We start from the raw sequence: 19,176 nt of genomic DNA on the forward strand, positions 1-19,176 counted from the left end.
GCTATCAGGGCCCAAGGTGTGGAGTTGCCCACGTGACTTGAAACTTTTGATGGCATCTGTCATAGACACAAAATAGAATGCAGTCTCATTGCAGTTTCCCTAGGAGTTATGCCTGGACTTGGCCCTTTCTGAGAGGAACCCCTCCTTTCTCTATTCTAGAAGGTTTTCTAGGGAGCTTCTGTCCTCCTACTCGATACCACTTTCCTGGCAAATGATTGGTCCAAGGTTGGTGCCGCAGTGCCCCATGTTCAGGTCTAACCTTGAGGGATTTTGCCTGGATGCAGAGATCAGAAGACAACTGCCACCTGAGGCTATCACCCCATTCACAGGAGAGGGGGGATCTGTAGAAGGTGAGGAGGTCAAAATGCACAGAGAAGAGGTGAAAACATTCTGATGGCATTCTGGCTCCTGGTTCCAGCTATTCCTGAAGGCCTGTTCTTGAAAGTGGGTTTCCATGAGCCTATCCTTTTGCCATTTTTGCTTAAGCCAGTTTCAGCTGGATTCTGCCCTGTGTAACCAGAGTCTGGAGTAAGAAACCATGAATCATGCCAGAGAACCTGATCAGTCAACCAAGGAATCTTCCAGAATAAAATTGCACATTGATTGGATTGGCTCTGGCACCGGTGGCTTCATCTGGTGCTGGGTCTTCACAGTAAGAGGGCGGGTGAAAAGGCATCAGTGCTTGAGAACATCTCCACATGCCTTTTGGTTTAAGGTTTAGGAAGTAATACAGCATTTTGGCAATTGCTTTTTGAACTCTCGGTGGGTGAAAGCAAAATTGCTTTGTGTTGAGGAAAATCCGAGCGTGTAAGCAGTTCATTGTAGATTGCTGTGCCTTGCGTAGGGTTCCTTCCTAATTCAGACTTGCTCTGTTTTGTCAGAGGTGGCATCTTGCTGCATCTAGACACTCCCTGGGCCAGGACAGCAAAGAGGGGAATGCGTGGGTTGTCTGAGCAAGGTACGTGGCTCATGAGGCATCAGGCCCCAGAATCACTAATCAGAGCCAGGACTGTAATAACAGTAACAACTTGGTACTGAGGGGAGGGCAGGAGCCTGGCAAGACTTCCCTGATGGGTGAGTGTAATCTTGGGGACCCAAGCTTGCTTTTTAGAGGGGGCGTAATGAGAGAAGGGGCTTGGGAAGTAGGCTTCAGCTCTGGCATTTATAGGCTCTTATCAACCCTTCCTCTGTCCAGGGGGGTCTAAACCTGGTCCCCAGCACTGCTTCTGACTCTCCTAAAATACAGTGAAATTGGAATTTTATATATATTATTTTTAGTGTGTCTCAAATATCGCACATGGTAACAGTGGCAACTTGTGTATGTATAGATTGTATTTTTTAAGCTCTCCAGCTAATTCCGGGGTGCACAATGCAGAGCACCAGCACGCGGGGTGGAAACGCAGAAACAGGGGTGAGAAGTTGGGAAGTGAGCAGGGGCAGAAGCATGAGAGCTTGGTCCTCTTTGGTGCACTGTGGAGGGCAGGGGTCAGCTGGGGGCACAGAGCGCAGAAGGTGCTTGAAAATCCCCAAGAGTGAGCTGAGGAAGGGGGAAGGCCACAGCAGTCCCTCTTCCGAAGGGTGGGTGGCATCTTCTTACTGCAAACAGTGTCATACTCCACCTGGATGCCAAGCTCGACCGAAGCCTGGCTGTGAAGCCCCCAGAGCCATCTCAGGAGAGGGCAGCTTTGAGCAGTCGAGATGCTGGGCCCACCTCAGAACTGTCGGATCATAACCCTGGGTGCCTGCATTCAGAGCTGCGCAGACAGTTCTGATGCCTCATTCAGGTCCATCCCTGACCTGCAAGCCCCCAACCCCTGTCTCTGCCCCCCCACTCCCACCGTTTTGTAGCTTCTGGGGCAGATCCTGTTTCATGTCTATTTCCTTCACCTCACTGCTAGGTTTCTGGGGCCCTCGTCTCTGAGCCACCGAGAGCAAGGTCAGGAAATGCTTGTTGGACTTAATTAAGCTCAGGGACTTGGCTTTCTGAGACATGAGCAAGTGCCCTCGAATTTTCACTCATATCACCTTGGAGAGGCCCATCCCCAGAGCTGCCGATTCATCCAGTCTGGCGCGAGGCCAGAGAATTTGGATTCTTAAAATCTCCCCTGACGATGCTGATGCTTCTGGCCCCAAGACCACATTGTTTTAGCAAGAATAAGAATATGCCCTCTGTTTAAATAAAGTCAAGGCGGAGGTCTGGGTGGCTCAGTGGGTTAAGCCTCTGCCTTCGGCTCCGGTCATGATCTCGGGGTCCTGGGATCAAGTCCCGAGTCGGGCTTTCTGCACAGCGGGGAGCCTGCTTCCCTCTCTCTCTGCCTAACTCTCTGCCTACTTGTGATCTCTGTCTGTCAAATAAATAAAGAAAAATATTTAAAAAAATAAAAAATAAATAAAGTCAAGGGAGTTGCAAATACAAGTAGAAACAGAGACTCAGAGTAGAAATTCCACGTCCTTGGAAGGCTAGTGCTTCATGGACTCAGTGGCCTTCAGGCCGAAGGATGGAAACTGTGGGTCATTCTGGCAGAGTGTGATTCTCTGCACAGCTTCTTGCCGGCTGTGTGACCTTGGGCAAGTTGCCTAACTTCTCTGAGCTTCAATCTGCCTACTTGTAACATGCAAGGAATACAGACAGCCAACGTTTCTGCTGCGCTTACTCGGTGTGGGTGTTGAGTTGAGTAGTTGGGTTTTTTGAGCAGCCATGCAGCAGCAGCAGCAGCAAGAGGCCACACAAGATTATTCCAGGAGATTGGGATCCCTCATCTGAGCTCGAAGACTCTCTTGCCCACCTTAGAGGCCCCTCGAAGGGCTTCTGGACTACTGCGTGGATCTAGAGAATGTCAGACCCCAAGACCACCCCATACAGGAGGGGGCTCTACATTTTATGTTACGTCAGTGCTCGAGTGAGAAGAGCTTGTGTATAAGCATTACTTTCATAAAGGACTTGAGTTGTTTACAAAGCCAGGTTCTTTGGCCTTTTTGGGGGGATCCCAGTCTCATCTCATAGAGAGCAGACCCCCAGAGTTCGGAGGAGCAGTGGTCACACACTGGACTGGGGACAGCACGGTGCTGCTGCTGACCCAGGAGGAAACGAGGCTGCACACGGGCGCCATCTAGTGGCCGAAGTGACAAGGGGACTGCCCCTATTTCTGAGAGGCAGAAATAAATTCTCCGGATGGAGTGGCAGTGGTAGGTCACATTTCTTTGCAAACACAAAGAGGCTGGAAATGGGCTGGGATCCTGGGGGGCTGTTTTTAAGGAAGGTGATCTATATAGATGCAGCAAACTTATCCAGAACCACTCAACAGCCCAAGTGCTGACCGAGAGTGAGTTGAGAAGACCTCTCCCAGAAGGAAGATCGCCTTTTCCCTGGAAAACGTGGATGCCAGGGTAGGCACCTGTTGTCTTTTTCTTCCTTTCACCTTTACTGCAAGGGAGAGAATAAACTGAGATGCTTGACTAGGCACCCCGATGGGGAAAAGAGCTGCTTCCTTAGGAAAGACACCAAAGGCAGCTCCTTGGCTTGTTGGAAAAGCAAAGGCAAAATCCAAGGGTGTGTGACGTTATTTTTTTTGTTTTACTGCCAGGCTGTTCTCTTTCGGGGCCTGAATGATAGATTAGGAGATATATGAATATGGTTAAAGATTATTTTTTAAAAATTAAGTATTGCAAGGTGTTTGTTTTTTTCAGTGGTTCTAACTGCATATTCTTTCTGTGCAGGGGACCCGCTGCAGGGTTGGGGCCCAGCAACAGGGATAGGACCTCAGGGGGCAGGTGCTGGGGCTTGGATCCAGCTTCCCTGTTCCCCTCACGGCTGCGTGGGGCTCTCCGGCCACAATGAAGCCACCCGGCCAGTCAGGTTCAGTTGTAACACTAGAGAATTGCCTCAGTTCCTCTGCTGGGGTAGAAGAGGACCTCAGTAGCTGATAAAGTCAAGGTCCCACAACCTCCTGGGCACCCCATGTCCCTTCTGGCTGCTGAACAAATGTCCTTCCATTCACATCACAGCCTGAAGGTGAGTTAACCCACCCGTGTGTTGAACGGCCCTGGACCTTGTCAGTCTGAAGGACGCAGTGCTCAGTCCCCACCAGCCCCTGAGCTTTCGTCCATTTTCAGGACGCTGCTTCTCTCTGCTCAAACCTCCCATTTGCCCTCTGAAACCTGGTTCACTGGAGAAAAATTTGCCCACACCCCTCCTCTCTTCACAGACCCTCCATTTCCTCACCTTGGCTGGAGCCTGGCCATTGGCTGAGGATGCCTCTTTCTTTGCATTCTTCCTGAGTGAAGACTGAAAGGCAGAAAAAACCTCTGAACCGGTGGGCGTTGATCATTGGTTGTCTCCTCATGGCTTCCTCATGGGAAGCAAGCCTACCCTCATGTTCTGTACCCCTCTTAGGCCCAAGGCAACTCCCCGTCTCAAGGCCATTGCCCAATCTGGAATTCCTGGAGGACTTTGAGTCTCTCTTCCTGTCTACTTCTACCTCCCCTGCCCCCTGACTCTTGCCGCCACTGTGGTCAACCCCAGTGTCTACCAGAAGACCCAGCTACACCTGAGCCTCAACAACTGCTTGCTTCCTCGAACTGTAAGAGTCTTCTTCACTTTCTCTCACCACCCATCCCTGCAGCCAAGTCTTACTTTGTCCCCATGCAATACTGCTCCACCTCCATATCCTTCATCTCCAGAATCTCTCCTGACCACATTCCTGTCTCCCTCCATCGGCTGGACCCCAAAGCCAACCACTGTCCCATCCACTCTCTCGATCTCCCTTCTTTGCACCTGTGCTGTGCCCACACAGTACCCCCACACCCAGGAGGCTAGGTCTCCTCTACAGGCCGCAGCCCTAGCCAAGGCCTACAGTAACACACGAATGAGATGGAGCTGAGGAGGGGCACATCTGTCCAATGGAACCAGAGAGGGGCTTCACCTTGGAGGTTCAGGGCAAGGATGGCGGAGGCTGGGAGTGACATGTTAGAACCAGAATGAATTAGAAGTTGGTTCACAAAACATTTGACCCCTAATGTAGAAGGACAGATAGTAGCGGTTCATCCCCAAGCCAACTGTCAGAAGACTCTTCTCCAAAAACTTTTAAGGACTCCAGAGCAAAGATATCTGCCCTCTGGCATTTAAGGACTCCCTGTATAATAACAAAAACAAAGCTTACCAGCTGACAAGCTCTACTTACCAATGCAGGGCCTCAATCAGCTTTTGCTGCCTCATTTTTTAGTTTGTATAACCCATCAAGCACCACCAACACTTAGGAAAATCTTCAACTTGGAAAAGAGAGATCAAGATAAACCAAAATTACCCCAAAGGATACAGAGATGATACAGAGAACTGAAGAAAGCCGTTAAAAAAAAAAAGTCTAATTAGTATCCTCAAATACTAATTTCCCCATAAGAAAGCGACAGGGATCAAGAGCTCTTGGAAATGAAAAATGATTGCTGAAACTTAGAAAAGCGTCATGGCAAATTTTGGAAATAAAGCCGAGACGTTTTCCAGAAGGAACAAAATCAACAAATGTAATATAAGAAATAAAGCATAAGCGTCACGGAGGATCAAACCCAGAGTCCCAACATTCTACTGTTGAAAGTTAAAAAAAATACAAACAAAAAATGGAGCGGAGACAATGATTTAGAAGTTAGACAAACCAATTTCTCCTGACAGAAAGACACAGGCCGTTGGGTCGAAAGGACTTGCCAGTGTCCAACTCAAGGAAATGAGACCCACATGCAGACATGTCTCTGCGAACAGGCAATAGCGAGATTCCTTCCCAAAGTTTCCATGGAACACACTGTCCTAGGGACTGAGGGTGGGTGCTGGGGGGTCTCGGACTGAGGGCATGACCACGTTCCTTCAGGGAGCCAGTAGCTGAGGAAACCAAACTCTTGCTCTCACCTGCCCTCCCAAGGAATGGGATGACCAGCTGTTCCTCAGCTCTGGGGACCGGCTTGTGGAATCCAGGCTTTTTAAAAAGTATGTACAATATCAATCCAGTTTGGATTTAAAAACTGGTATTCATTTAGTTTTGATAGGTGGGAGACACACCAAAGATAACGGTGCTTATCTTGGGAACTTCCTTTCTGTGATAAGCACTATGGCCTAGACAGATGGCTTTTACCCTTAGGTTATGCCAGAATCACCTGGAAATCGAAGAAGACAGAGACCCGGGCTTGTTGAAGCAGGGTAGGACCGGGGCCTGTGTTAAGTTTCCTGTTTCCCACACCAAGATGCTGATAAGATCAGAGTTCGAAAACCACTGACCTAGCTAAAAATTCTAAGACTTACCAAACAATGACACTGGGTTTTGTCATCCTGGTTATAGCAAGTCCTATCGAAGAGGGCTTCCTTGGCAACCAACAAGTTCTCCACTCTCTGTCTTGCCCTTCACTCCCTGTGACAGCCACCCAGCTGCTGAGAGTGACATGGCTTCCCACGTTGGAAGGGAGTAGGTTTCTGAGTCACCAGAATGGAGGTCAGCCCCGCAGCTCTACACCACATGGGCCCTAATGTAAATTATCTACCTTCTGCCACTTAGTCCCTACTTTACTCCCCTTTAAAACTGTTCCGGGAAGAGTGGGTGCCAACGAAAGGGACTCTCCTTCCCAACTTCACCCTCCTCGGGTCCCCGCCAACTTGGACGTCCCAAGCCCTGGGCGAGACCACCGTGAACCTAGCAGGCCCTGTGAGGCCAAGCGAAGGCGGTGTGTGTGGGGTGCTATTGCCTCCCACTTCCCCTGTGGGGTTCAGCCGCTTCTCATCAGGGTTCACCATGAGCACCGCTAACCACCAAACCATCAGGGGAACACAGGTAACCATAGAAGCCAAACGGGGCATCCAATCATGACGGGAGGGGGTGGATGAAAGACAGAGCGGCAGACAGAGAATCCTCTTCTTTGCTCCCCTCAGATTGTTGGCAGCACGAACTTTTTTGTTTTTTTTTTTAAAGATTTTATTTATTTGTTGAGAGAGAGAGAGAGGGAGAGAGAGAGAGCAGGCACAGGCAGACAGAGTGGCAGGCAGAGGCAGAGGGAGAAGCAGGCTCCCTGCTGAGCAAGGAGCCCGAGGTGGGACTCGATCCCACGATACTGGGATCAGGACCCAAGCCGAAGGCAGCTGCTTAACCCACTGCGCCACCCAGGCGTCCCGACAGCGCAAACTTTCTAGCTGGCTAAAGACACAGACGGCTGCGTACGGTCCTTCAGTTTTCAGATGACGGGTAGCAGCCTTTTTCTGGGACACTTTCTACAGGAAGGGTTAGTCAGGATGGGCTTAGCTGGGCTGTGGTAATTAGCCCAGACATCTCAGTGGCTCAACACAAGGGTTTGTGTGTTTGTGTATTTTACGGATGAGAAGTCTGTTCTGAATCGGGTGACTTTTCAGGACAGCTTGCTTTCTGTGTGGGGCCTACCTACATGATTCAGATGACTTCCATTTTGTGTCGTTTCCATATGTGGCCTCCACGGTGGCCTGTCACACGTCAGAAGAAGAGCGAGCTGGAGGCTTGTGTCCCAGCTGGTCAGGGCTTTGGCTCAGAAGTGACACTGTTTATTTCCCCTGTCACCCATTGGCCAGAGTTAGTCATGTGCCGCAACCTAACTTCAGGCGAGCCTTTGGGAAGTTTGTCTTCCTAGGAATCCAGAAAGAGGAAAATATGATTTGATGAACATTTTATTATCTCTGCCACTCCAAACATCCTTTAAAAAAACAAGAATTAAAGGCAATGATTCAAGATATCCTGTTAATATATGGTGTTTTGGTTTTTTAGTTTGTTTGTTTGTTTGAGTAGGCTCCATGCCCAGTGTGGGGCTTGAACTCATGACCCTGAGATTAAGAGTCACACTTCACCGACGGAGCCAGCGGGGTGCCCCTCCTGTTAGTATATGAAAAGCTGAATGGTGTTGCGGTCAATAGGAAATCTGTCTGTAATCCATCATTTCCTGAGTTTATTTGGTCACTGGGGCCTTTTGCCTAAGTGCAGTATTCCTTGGAACTGGAATTCTGAGGCACATACTTGTCCTCAATGAGTCAACTGTGGCTTGTGTCACCACTCTTAGAGCACCTGTGTCTGGAACAGCAGACCATCCTGGCAGAATCTTGGAGAACACGAGCCCAGCCCCCTCCTATCATCAACAGATCCTTTGAGGTGGTCCCCCTCCCCGCTTCCTGTGATGCCCACCCAGCCAGGCAGCCTTTTTCAGGAACTCATCACAGCGAGGGGCGGGCCTCAGTCGTAGATGCGTATTTGGAAGGGCCCTGAGTGCAACGTCTGACCCCAGGAAGAATTTCTTCCTGATCTGTTCAGGATGAGGCCCGACCCCTCTGCTGGATTCCTGCAGAGACCCAGCCCTCACTCACTTGTCCAGCCTCCTTCGGCACTGTGGGCAGCTCAGGCTCCCGTCCAGAACTGGCTCCCCACTAAGCTAGCCCAGACCATCAGGAACAAGGGAGCAAAGCCAGTTCCTCATAACGTGACAGATGTCTGAGGCCCCAGTATTTCTGGTTTCAAGTGTCTATGGCAGTTTCCAAGCCTCTTCCGGACCTACCCTCCATCCCCAACCTCATCAGCACGTCAAGGCAGGGCCCCCCACCATCCGTTGGGTTTGGGCTCAGCATTCCAGCTTCTTGCTATCTTCTGGAATCTTGACTGGGTCATGAATCACGCTGGTGAAGGGTCATTCTTTCCAGGTTTGTGATGCCGGCAGGCAAACCCGATGAGCACACCTTCATGGCTTCACCCAGATCACAAAGCGGGCTTGGGTGAATCTGGAGAGGCAAAAGTTGGGGAGGGCAGAAAAGAACACCCACTGAGCTCACCTGCTAACCCTCTCAGAGGCCAAGTTCACTCAGCCACTGCCCCGCCGGCCCTGCCTCTCCTGTTTCTGGAAACCGCTCCCTCTGCCCCCTGCCATCTTTTACTATGGTTTCCCAGGGGCTGCCACGTTCTTACCAGCCCTGCTCCCTCTGCCCACAGCTAAGTGGCTCAGATACAAGGTCATCACCTGATCTTTGGTCTTGGTAAAGGGTCCAGTCAGTGCCTCACTGAAGTAAAAGATTACATTTTTGATCTGAAAGGAAATGCTGGTCTGCAGGGGGAGAGGAATAAGGTCAGGCACAGTGCCTGGCCCAGTGGGAAGGGCAGACTGGTGGGGCTGTTGTTGGCTCTTTTTTTTTTTTTTTTTTTTGAGCTCTTGTAGCTCAGGCACGCACCCAGCACAAATGAGAGATGGGACAAATAATAGAGTAAGAGTCAGTGCCTTTGCTGATGAAACGCTGTTGGTATATGTACGCATTTACCTGATGAAATGTATCCAACCTTCGGAAAAAAGCACCCTCTTTGCAGTCCAACACTGACTCAGCATCCAAGCAGCGAACGCTGCCTCAGTGGCCCGGAACCACGGCCCTGGCCATGCCAGTGTCTCGACCACCTGCTGGCTTCCCTCCCAAGGACCCACGAGCGTCTCTGTTCTCAGACAGAGCTAAGGGTGCTACCAGCAGGCTCCCTCCTTGGCCTGGACCCATTCCAAATGCAGCCGCTGCTCCGGCTTCGCAGCTCCTTGGGGACTCCAAGAGCTGGTTCTGCGTTGCCATCGAGTGCCGGGAGGCAGCGAGTGGGCGTCAACAGCCTCCTGCAGCCCCTCCTACTCCCTTGGGTTTGGGCCCATCTGGAGGGTTCTGGGATCCGAGCTTCAGAGGGCCCATCCCTAATTCCCAGGCGCGCTCCTGGGACCTGGCCTGGCCAGAGGGATTGGGCCGGAGGGCTTGGGCAGTGGCCAGCAGAGGGGAAGGAGCCGGTCCCCGGGCCTCGTGAGCGGTCCCTTCCTGCCATGCAAGAGAGAGGAACGTCCTTGGCTTTTTCACCAGATGGAAAGGAAGAAGCAGGCTGGTGGGATTCTAGTTCCGCCCAGACCGGCCACTGGGCTCATCCTTAGGCCTGTGGGTAAACGGATCAGGTGCCCCTGACACACCAGGTCACGGCTCTCCCAGTGCTGCGCAGGCCGAGTTACTAAAGCAGTTTTAACCCCATTATGGGCTCCTCGGTCCTCCTCACTGTACACCCCCCACACTCGGCCTGGAGTCTCATTCTCACCATGGGGCATTTCAGTCCCAACCCAACCAGGCCAGCTTCCTGGAATTCAGCCTGAACCAATACTTTTGGGGATTCCCTGCAGGGTTTCAAAGAACCTTTTCTCGCGGCCACCAAGGAGGATGTTCCAGCCCCCTGGACCGTGCCGCGGACACCAGCGGGCAACCACAGCCTCCCTACCCCGAGTCAGCTGCTCACCTTCACCGCCCATGCCCCTACGGCCAGGAAGACCGCCGGGAATGACCCCTTGTTTGAGAGCGGGCGTCAAGTCCTCACGGAGATGAAGCCGACTTCCAGGTCTAAAACTACCTTTATTTGTGGGGGGCGCCGCACAAGACGCCTTCATCAATCAGCAGAATTATAAAACTGTACAGGAGGTACAAAAATAGGCTGTTTAACTTAGATAATTACCCTCACATCAAGCTTTAAAAATACACATAAAAATTGTACAATCTGGCAGTTTATAAAATATAAAGCTAAAAAGAGGATTGTAGGTTCACAGAGAGAATTCTATCGCACAATTAACACATACCCATTAAACAACCGTTCACGGAGAAGACACGATGGCACAGAATTTTTTTTAAAAATCACTTAAAAGAGAAAACTTGAACCCTGACCAAATTTCTCACCCTTTAATGATAAAACTACTGTGAGGCGTCCATCCCTTGGAAGGATCCAGTATAACTTTTCCTTTTCCAGTTTTAGAATGGTCAGGGGTGTGTTGTCCAAAACAAATCTGATGTGCTTTAGAAGCAAGTGCAATTATAGCTGGATACACGTCAGAGTAAAAATTAAATAAATATAAATAGGTTAAATAAATAGGTCATCGCAAAAAGAACACTACGTAAGGTTTGCATTTGAGAATGCCGCCTGGTTGACGGGTAATGCTTCCTAGGTAAGTGGGGACGCCCCCGTCACAGCTTTTGGGATACTGAAAAGGAACACTGGACCCGCCAGACGCACACAGATCACAGGGGGAGGCGAGAGGGGCGGGGACTTGGGCCGGAAGTGGACCTTAAGGCTGCCCCAGGGGGAGGCTCACTGCAGATGCCTTCTTGGTGGTTGGCCAAGGAATACAGAAAGGATTCACGCGCAGATACAAGCAACCAGAACCAGGGCTACTCGCAGCAGAAATCACTGCTTCATCAAGAAAACAAAGTAGAGGATGAGGAGACACTTTGGTTTAAAAGATCATGGTCCAACCTTGGAAGGCGGAACTTTGGCTCATCTCTATGGGACACCCAGCGACTTTCTTCTAGGAGAAAGGCCAAGGCCAGGCCAGACTCAGTTACAACGACTACGCCAGGATGGTGAAGGAGTGAGCAAGGAAGAGACACTGGGATACATGAAGAAAAGGGAGTTCAGATACTAAATGAGCAGAGAGAAGGCTAAAGAGAACGTAAGGAGGCTCTTCACAGGGGCGCCGCGCTCTCTCTCCCGGCTCTCGTGGCACAGAAGGCAGCAGCAGGTGAACCAGCCTACCTCCTGCCAGGACCTCCAGGCTGAGGACCCAATACACAGAGCAGGAGAGCGAGAGCAGACTCAGGAAACCCAAGCCCGGCCGGAGTCCAACTTCTGGAGAGACAGCGGCCAAGGAGAGAAAGGCCTACAACCCAGAGGCTCCCCTACATCTGCGAGAGCTCACATCAGCGGCCGACGCGGCTCTCACTGTAGGGAGAAAGAACCACAATGGGAAACAGATCACACAAAACTTAACCAAAAGTTGACTCTGAACAAGGCCTTCCTTCTAGAGTCGGGAGAAAGAAAATCCTTTGCTGGGCCCACTGACCACCGTGTCACAAGTCGGAGTGAGGTCTCATTGAAAGGAGCCTGGGACAACTATGGCACAGACAGAGAGGGGGAGGGAGAGCCCCCCCTGCATCCAGGGTTTTAGATCCGCCACTAGATGGTTTAGTGACTCACCGCAGACGCCAGTGATTCCCCCAAAGTGCAAGTGCTCTGACGCCCAGGGACATGTGGGCTCTTGCTCAACTGTGGGTGAAAAGACTTGAGAAACAACAAGAGAAATTCTGGCAGGTGCACTGAAGACCGGTTCAACACAGGCTTCAACCCCAGGCTGAAGGAGAGCGGCCCTGGGATTCCCAACAGAGGTGACTAGATGCTGCTGTAAAAATGAAGACAGCGCACTTCCAAGAAGTTAACAGCCTTCCTGGAATTGTGCTTAAGATCCACCAGCTCTGCTGTGACAGGACACACAAGGCTGCAGAACCCTGTTCTAGCAATGGTGCAGAGCACAACAGGAGACCAGGATTCTGGAGACGAGGGCGAGATGCAGCAGAGGATGCCCGAGCTGTTTCCATGATGACGGGGCCACAGGACACCTCTTCAAGCCACCTTAGGGGTTGAGGAGGGACCAGGTTCCTCAAAGTGGAGAACGGCTCTTCCCGGAGCCCTGATCCTTACTATTTGCTGTGTCGCTCCCTCCAGCTCTCACAAAAGCAGAGGTTTTGTCTGTCTCGTTCACCTCTGCGTCCCCAGCCCCCAGGATCTGGCCTGGCTCACCCTGCAAGTACTCAAAGTCAAATACATCGAATACACGAGTTTGAGAAGGTGCGTGGTTAGAAACAAAGGTGAGAAGTAGAAAGAGCATTTAAAAAACAGTTGTTCTAAACACAAGCTGGGCCCAAACAGGGAGCGGACCCAAACCCTGGGCAGCCAGCCGGGACTGGCTCCCCGGCCCCCCCCAAGGACACTGTTCAGCCACGCGACGGAAGCAGCACAGAGCCCACAGCCAGCCCACCACTTGGGGCACCTCCTGCACCTGACTGCCTGGGGCGGCGGAGGCGAGCAGGGATCACACTCAGGCCCGGCAGCAAAGTGACCGCAGATCCTCAGGGACAACAGCGCAGATGCAGCAGAGTGGGGGGAGGACAGCCATCTGGCTGTGTTCCTGAACCGTGGGTGCCGTGGCAGAAGCCGCAGCACGATGCGCGCCCCCAGCCCCAGGGCTCCCAGGTCTAGGCGGGGTAACCAGTGAGGAGTGAGGGTAACAGCAGGTGGAGGATAACGGGAACTTAAGAAAAAAGTAAGTCCGGTCACTATGAAAGGAAGGGAACTGAATTCTACGAAGACACAAGAGAGCTTCTGATGAGTGGCCCTCAGCCCAACCCGCCATCAGGAAGCAGCTCCCAGAAGGAACGGTGCGCGCTCGGTCCGTCAGCAACGTCCTTGATCCCGAGCAGGTCTCCGAGCTCGCCGGCACCGAACGAAGGGCGAGGACCCACTGACCTGGCTGGACAAAGGACACGGGGGACATCGCCACACTGTACCCTGATCACACTGAACCGCTAAGGCTCTTGGTAAAGAAAAGACAGCAAGTTTGGACTGAGACTAAAGTCAAAAACTCTACTAATTTTAGCCAAAAAGATGGTATTGACATAATTGAGGGAATATTACTTTCAAGTTGTTTAAGGGATGCGGACAGCCTTGCTATACGGCTTTACTCTTCGGCATCAGAGCACGTTCGGAACGTGAGCGCTCTTTCCGGAGGGGATGGAGGCTTTTGGTACTACACAGAACAGAGAGTGTATTATGCATCTTGCATTTATCTTCTTCACGAGTAAGCTTCAAGTTCAGCTTACTTCTGCTAACGTAGCATTCTACAGTATGATCAAAGTATAAAGTTATTAAAATCTGCCAAGAGAAACACAAAAGCCTGCCCACGAAGCTCGTGGTGACTCCAACCTCTGCTCCCGACCCCCCGGCCCGTCCTCCTGTCCAGGGACAGAGCGCCTCATTGCCCACATGCTGGCCCAGGACTCCCCCCAGGGTGGCCATGAGTGTCTCATGTGGCCTTCTCCTCTCTGGTCCCAAAGGCCCGTTCCTGCCTGGGTGCTGCTCTTCTTGATGGAGCAACTTATCACCTTGCCCCCGCATGCTCCTAGACATCCCCCCAATCCACCAAAGGCCACCAAGGCACTAGACTACTGTGGACTCAGGACAGAGTAACCTCTTTGTGTCTAAGAGATCAGCAGACACGGCCTCGTCTTCCAGTGGGCGGCGCTCACCTGCCCCAACGCGGTGCCTCACACTCAGGACCCTCGCTGCCCCCAAGGAACACTGGCTCTAGCGACCTGGGGAACTCCGGACGCATTCGCGATGAGTGAGGCATCTCCGATCCCTAGGAACGACGCCCTCTGAACGACTTCCTCCTCCCCAGCGCCCCTCCCCTCTGGAGCCCCACTTAGAGCAGAGGCTCCATTTCGTGTCCCTCAGCCTCGCTGGTCGAGGAGAGAGGTGCTCCTGCTCCCGCACGGAGGCAAACGCAGGACGGCCTCCCCTCTCTTCCTTACAGGCCCACGGGCTGACACCAAACAGGAAGTTTAAAAAATAAACTGTAGGTCTGAAGCCAGTGCGTCCAGGAGAAGGCGGAGGATGCTTCTGCCACTGCGTCTGGGATGGGCCCTCCTTGGCCGAGGACCCCAACTGGAAAGGTTTCGTGGCCAACATCTTCCCAGCTCCCTACAGGTCAGAAGGGGTCGCGGTTCCCACCTCCTGGGGTCGGCGTCTTCCTCTGCTGGACGCAGAGTGGGCAGCTCAAGGCACTTGTTTTGGGAGCCTGGTCTCCCTGCTAAGCGGAGAGGCGTCCGGCTCGGACTTGCAGAGACCAGGCCACAGTCACACCTGGGGCCACCAGAATGGACGGTCACCCCGGCTCAAGGGGTGTCTGCAGTCACTGGAGGCCAGGGCTCTGGGGGCTCGTGGAAGTAGTAGGGCTGGAAGAGCCGCTCGTGGCCGCACGGCTCCATGGCCCGGTAGGTGTGGGAGAGGAGGTGGGGGAAGCGGGACGTGAAGTAGCGCACGAAGTCGTCGGGGAGGGAGCCCAGCGTCTCCCGCACCTCCGCGGGGAGCTCCCGGTAGTGGTGCTTCTGCAAACAGGACGGACACACACACGGAGGTTAGCAGCTGGAAAGCCCAGGAAACACCGGTAAAAGATCCTCTCGAGAGTCAAGGAAGACAGAATGTTAGTTGGTTCTGTCGGGGAGAAAAGGCGCAGGTACTCAGCGGTCCATCTGCCTACCTTCCCTGCTCTCCCTCTTTCAGGAGGACGCCTCAGAGCCGAGTCAGGCCCAGGGCTGGGGAGGCAGGGACAAGCTTCCCTGCTGGAGCAGCCCGGTGGCCAGGCCTGTGTGGGCAGGTCCCCATCGAGGGGGTTTATACTGTGCTGTCTCGGGCAGGAACAGGGCACACACAGGTCAGCAGAGACCACAGACGACACCAGCATCAGACAGCCGGCTTGCCAGAGCGGAACTACTCACACCTCAACATCGCAGAAGAGCAAACCTGTCTAAGGGAACGAGTTGGCCCTGCGAGGTCAGAATTCTAGTAGGAGGGGAAGGACCCACAGAGAACAGAAAGGCGGAAGGTGGCTGGACCCGTCGCCGGGCCCGCCGGGCGTTCACGCCGCTTACTTTGTTTCTCATGGCTCGGAGGAGGTCTCGGACGGAGCCGCCTTTATAGGTCCTGAATTTCCGCAGATCTAGGGAAGAAACCAGGAATGCCATATGACGAACCCATGTCTAAAGAGGAAAATTCCCAGGGCTCCTGGGGACCAAGCGATCAGACTGAAACATGACAGAACTACGCCATGCTCGTGGCTGACAGGAATGTGTCCCCCAGAAAGAGCCTGACCAGGGCAGTGCAAGGCTGAATTCTACCTCCGGGTCATACCCACGAGCACAAATAACCATTCAGAGCATAGCACCTGTCACTGTCTCTGTCACGTGAAGAGACAAAATGAAACCCACATCTGTGTAATGAACCCCAGAGGACACACCCACGAAAGCCTCAACCCTGTGACATCTGGAGCCCAAACTGCCTGGAGCCGCCAGCTCCACGTTCACTTCTTAGAAACGGCTGCTGCTCTGGAAACGTTTCTGCCGACCGGCGCGGCGGGGGCTTCAGCGTGGTCACCTGTCTGCAGGGGGACAGTGATGTTCTCTCTCCAGTCCATCTTCACCACAGCTCTCCCGCCTCGCTCCAGCTGCTTCACTATCGGGCCGTCCAGGGACTCCTTTTCTATTCGGTCACTCACGTCCTGCGAGGGCGACAAGGGAAGCAGGCGATGGTCAGTGTGTGGAGAACGGGAGGCTGGAGAAGCGACACACTCACGCACAGAATGGTCACTGCCACATAAGCCTCGGTCCCCGGCACCAGCAGCAAGTGCTGTGCCTCAGTCCCTCCCGATCTGTCACCCTCTCCCCTGCGAGCAGCCCTGTCTGTGGCTCACTGGGGAGAGACCCACACAGACCACTTCTGTGACAGGGGGACGTGTCGCACCTCTCCACAAACCCAAATGCCACACCTGTGTCTCACCCCTGTGCACGCCTACTGTCTCTCACACGGAGGCGAGATGCAATCAACTGACTGTTTATCAGTGAACAACAACAGCTCAGTTCTGCTCTGCATCTTGGGCTTTTCCATCTACGCAAGGAAACAGGACACGCTCAGATCCACAGCTGGTCAGAGCCCCTCGTACAAACAGAAATGACAGATGAAGCCCTCTTCTAGAGGGAGAAAGTTGCTGACGAGCGTGTGGGCTCTGGAGGCCCTGCCCTGGCCTCAAACCCTGCCCCGTGTCTGAGCTCGAGCTCCAGCAGCCGAGAAAACCGAGCGATGGGTCCCACACGTGTTAATGCGGCACAAACTCACTGGCCATAGTCTTTTCTTTCTTTGACGAAGGTGAGGCTAGACTGGCTGACTCAGACTTGCAGTAGCTAGAGGAAAGCCCTGGACGGGTTAGCTGCTCACCCCGGATGCCCTGCAGACACAGACTTCTGCCGCAAAGCCGGGACAGCTATACGGGGGGAGGCAGGTGTGGTCACAAGATAGGGGACTTGGAAAAATGAAGACTTTAAATCCTAACCCACAGCGGGCTGGAGGTCCCTTTGTGTGAGCTTTACTCCTGTTCTACATCTTGTCATCATCAAAGGAACCTGACTAGTTTCCAGAAGCCCCTGGAGGACACCTGACTTCCTAACTGTAGTATTACGACCCTAATGAACAATCCTAATGTTGTCCATGCCCACTGCTGCCCTGGGAAATGGCACGAAAGCCTCCCCTTCTCAATCCATTCAAATACCTACTAAGCACCTGCCACGAACCAGAAATCAACCACTCCTGGTCTCAGGGAGCTTCCATGTTGGGAGGTAAGGCTCTACTCGGACTGAGGGTTCAGGGTGACGGTCACTCCTAGACCCGAGCTTCACTCTGACCCAGACCACACTGCCCCTGAGGGCCTGCCTTCCAGGGTGGGTGCACTGGGTATGATGTGTCTGGATGAGCTCTGCTGAACTGACCCCAGGGAGAATGAGAAACCCGTTTCCTTTCCACAAAAGCCACTAGGCGGGCAACACCACAAAGTCTTAAAACGGCCAAACCACCGGTGGAGCTCAGCTCTACCCATCCTCTGAGTATGCGTCTCAGAATCCACCGTAAGCAAAAAGAGATGTGGGCAAAGATTAGGTAAAAGAAGGTAGAAAGAATCCAGTGTAAATAAATGTTTAGATTTTGGAGACTTGAATGAAATTATATAATGCCTAAGAGTTCCTGCACAGTAATCTGTGGTGAAGATTCGAGAAGAGTGCAGAGGTTCAGTTAATAATTGCTGGAGCTGGCAGACGGGAAAAGGGAAGTGCATGATCGTATTTCCTCCATTTTTGTGTGTATTTGTAAGTTCCCGCAACATAAGGTTTTTAAATTACGGCACATCCACAGGACTGAGTACAAGAGTAGTTAAAATTTTAGAATTAAAAAAAAATTTTTTTTAGAATTTTAAGATGAAAAAAATTGGATGCTAATATACTACATTAAATATATTAATAACATACTACTATTAGGGGCACCTGGGTGGCTCAGTGGGTTAAGCCTCTGCCTTCAGCTGAGGTCATGATCCCAGGGTCCTCAGATCGAGCCCCGCATGGGGCTCTCTGCTCAGCGGGGAGCCTGCTTCCCCCTCTCTCTCTCTGCCTGCCTCTCTGCCTACTTATGACCTCTGTCAGTCAAATAAATAAATAAAATCTTAAAAAAATACATAATAAAATATTGTATCAAAATATTAGGTGCTGAGGAAAAAAAGGACACAAAATTGTACATACAGTTTGACCCTAACACACTTTTATCTGTATGAAGAAAATATGTTAAAATATCAACCATGGTTCTCTCTTGGTTATGGGATTAGGAGTCATTTGTTTCATTGTCTTTTGCCATATTTTTTAAAATCTGGGAAAAGTTAAATGAAGGCTTCTGATTAAAAAAATACCCCCAAACCCCAAACCCAAGAGGCTGACCTGGAAGAACTGCAGCTGCTTCTCCAGGCTCCAGAAGAACGGGTGCTTCAGCACGTGTTTCGCGGACGGGCGCTTCTGAGGCTCCATGGCGATCATGTTCTCTATTAATTCCCGGGCAATGACATCTTCTACAAAGGAGGAAGACAAGCAAGTCATCACTGTCCCCGGCCACGGTCACAGTGAAATACCCGAACCTTAACAGCATGCGTGCCTTTTGATTCAAGATTCTACCGACGGGAGCTCATTGCAGAAATGGTTTAAGAACATGCACACGGGAAGCCTGGGAGGCTCAGTGGGTTAAAGCCTCTGCCTTCGGCTCGGGTCATGATCCCAGGGTCCTGGGATCGAATCCCGCATTGGGCTCTCTGCTCAGCAGGGAGCCTGCTTCCTCCTCTCTGCCTGCCTCTCTGCCTACTTGTGATCTCTGTCAAGTAAATAAATAAAATCTTAAAGAAAAAAAAAAAAGAACATATACAAACTTTGGCCAATACAGGGAGTTCTCACCATGAGATCTGGGAAAAAGAGTAACTGGAAATACCCACTAGTGGAGGCTCTGGGAATGCCTCAGGGTCCCAGGCCATGCTCTGAACATGATGCCCCATTGAACACCGATCAACACGGAGAGGGACTCAATGGCATGGAGTACTGTATGTACTGTATGTACTGTATGTACAATTTTGTGTCCTTTTTTTCCTCAGCACCTAATATTTTGATACAATATTTTATTATGTATTTTTTTAAGATTTTATTTATTTATTTGACTGACAGAGGTCATACCTCCATGT

The 19,176-nt window shown here is 51.9% G+C and overlaps 2 protein-coding genes across 2 annotated transcripts in view; one reads left to right on the forward strand and one right to left on the reverse strand.

The window, feature by feature from the left end:
* The window catches only part of TACO1 (translational activator of cytochrome c oxidase I), a 742,329-nt gene that overhangs the window by 322,917 nt on the left and 400,236 nt on the right, over positions 1-19,176 (forward strand). The window lies entirely within an intron of this gene.
* ERN1 (endoplasmic reticulum to nucleus signaling 1) overlaps positions 10,374-19,176 on the reverse strand; it is a 77,879-nt gene continuing 69,076 nt past the window's right edge. The window contains exons 19-22 of the mRNA XM_082706641.1: positions 18,392-18,519; positions 16,017-16,140; positions 15,515-15,582; positions 10,374-14,971 (exon numbers count right to left, since the gene is read on the reverse strand). Coding sequence (XP_082562767.1) covers positions 14,759-14,971; positions 15,515-15,582; positions 16,017-16,140; positions 18,392-18,519 — 533 coding nt within the window. The 3' untranslated portion in view covers positions 10,374-14,758. The remainder of the gene's footprint in view (positions 14,972-15,514; positions 15,583-16,016; positions 16,141-18,391; positions 18,520-19,176) is intronic.

The sequence above is a fragment of the Mustela nivalis genome (genome assembly GCF_964662115.1).
Source record: "Mustela nivalis genome assembly, chromosome: 17".
NCBI classification, from domain to species: Eukaryota; Metazoa; Chordata; class Mammalia; order Carnivora; family Mustelidae; genus Mustela; species Mustela nivalis.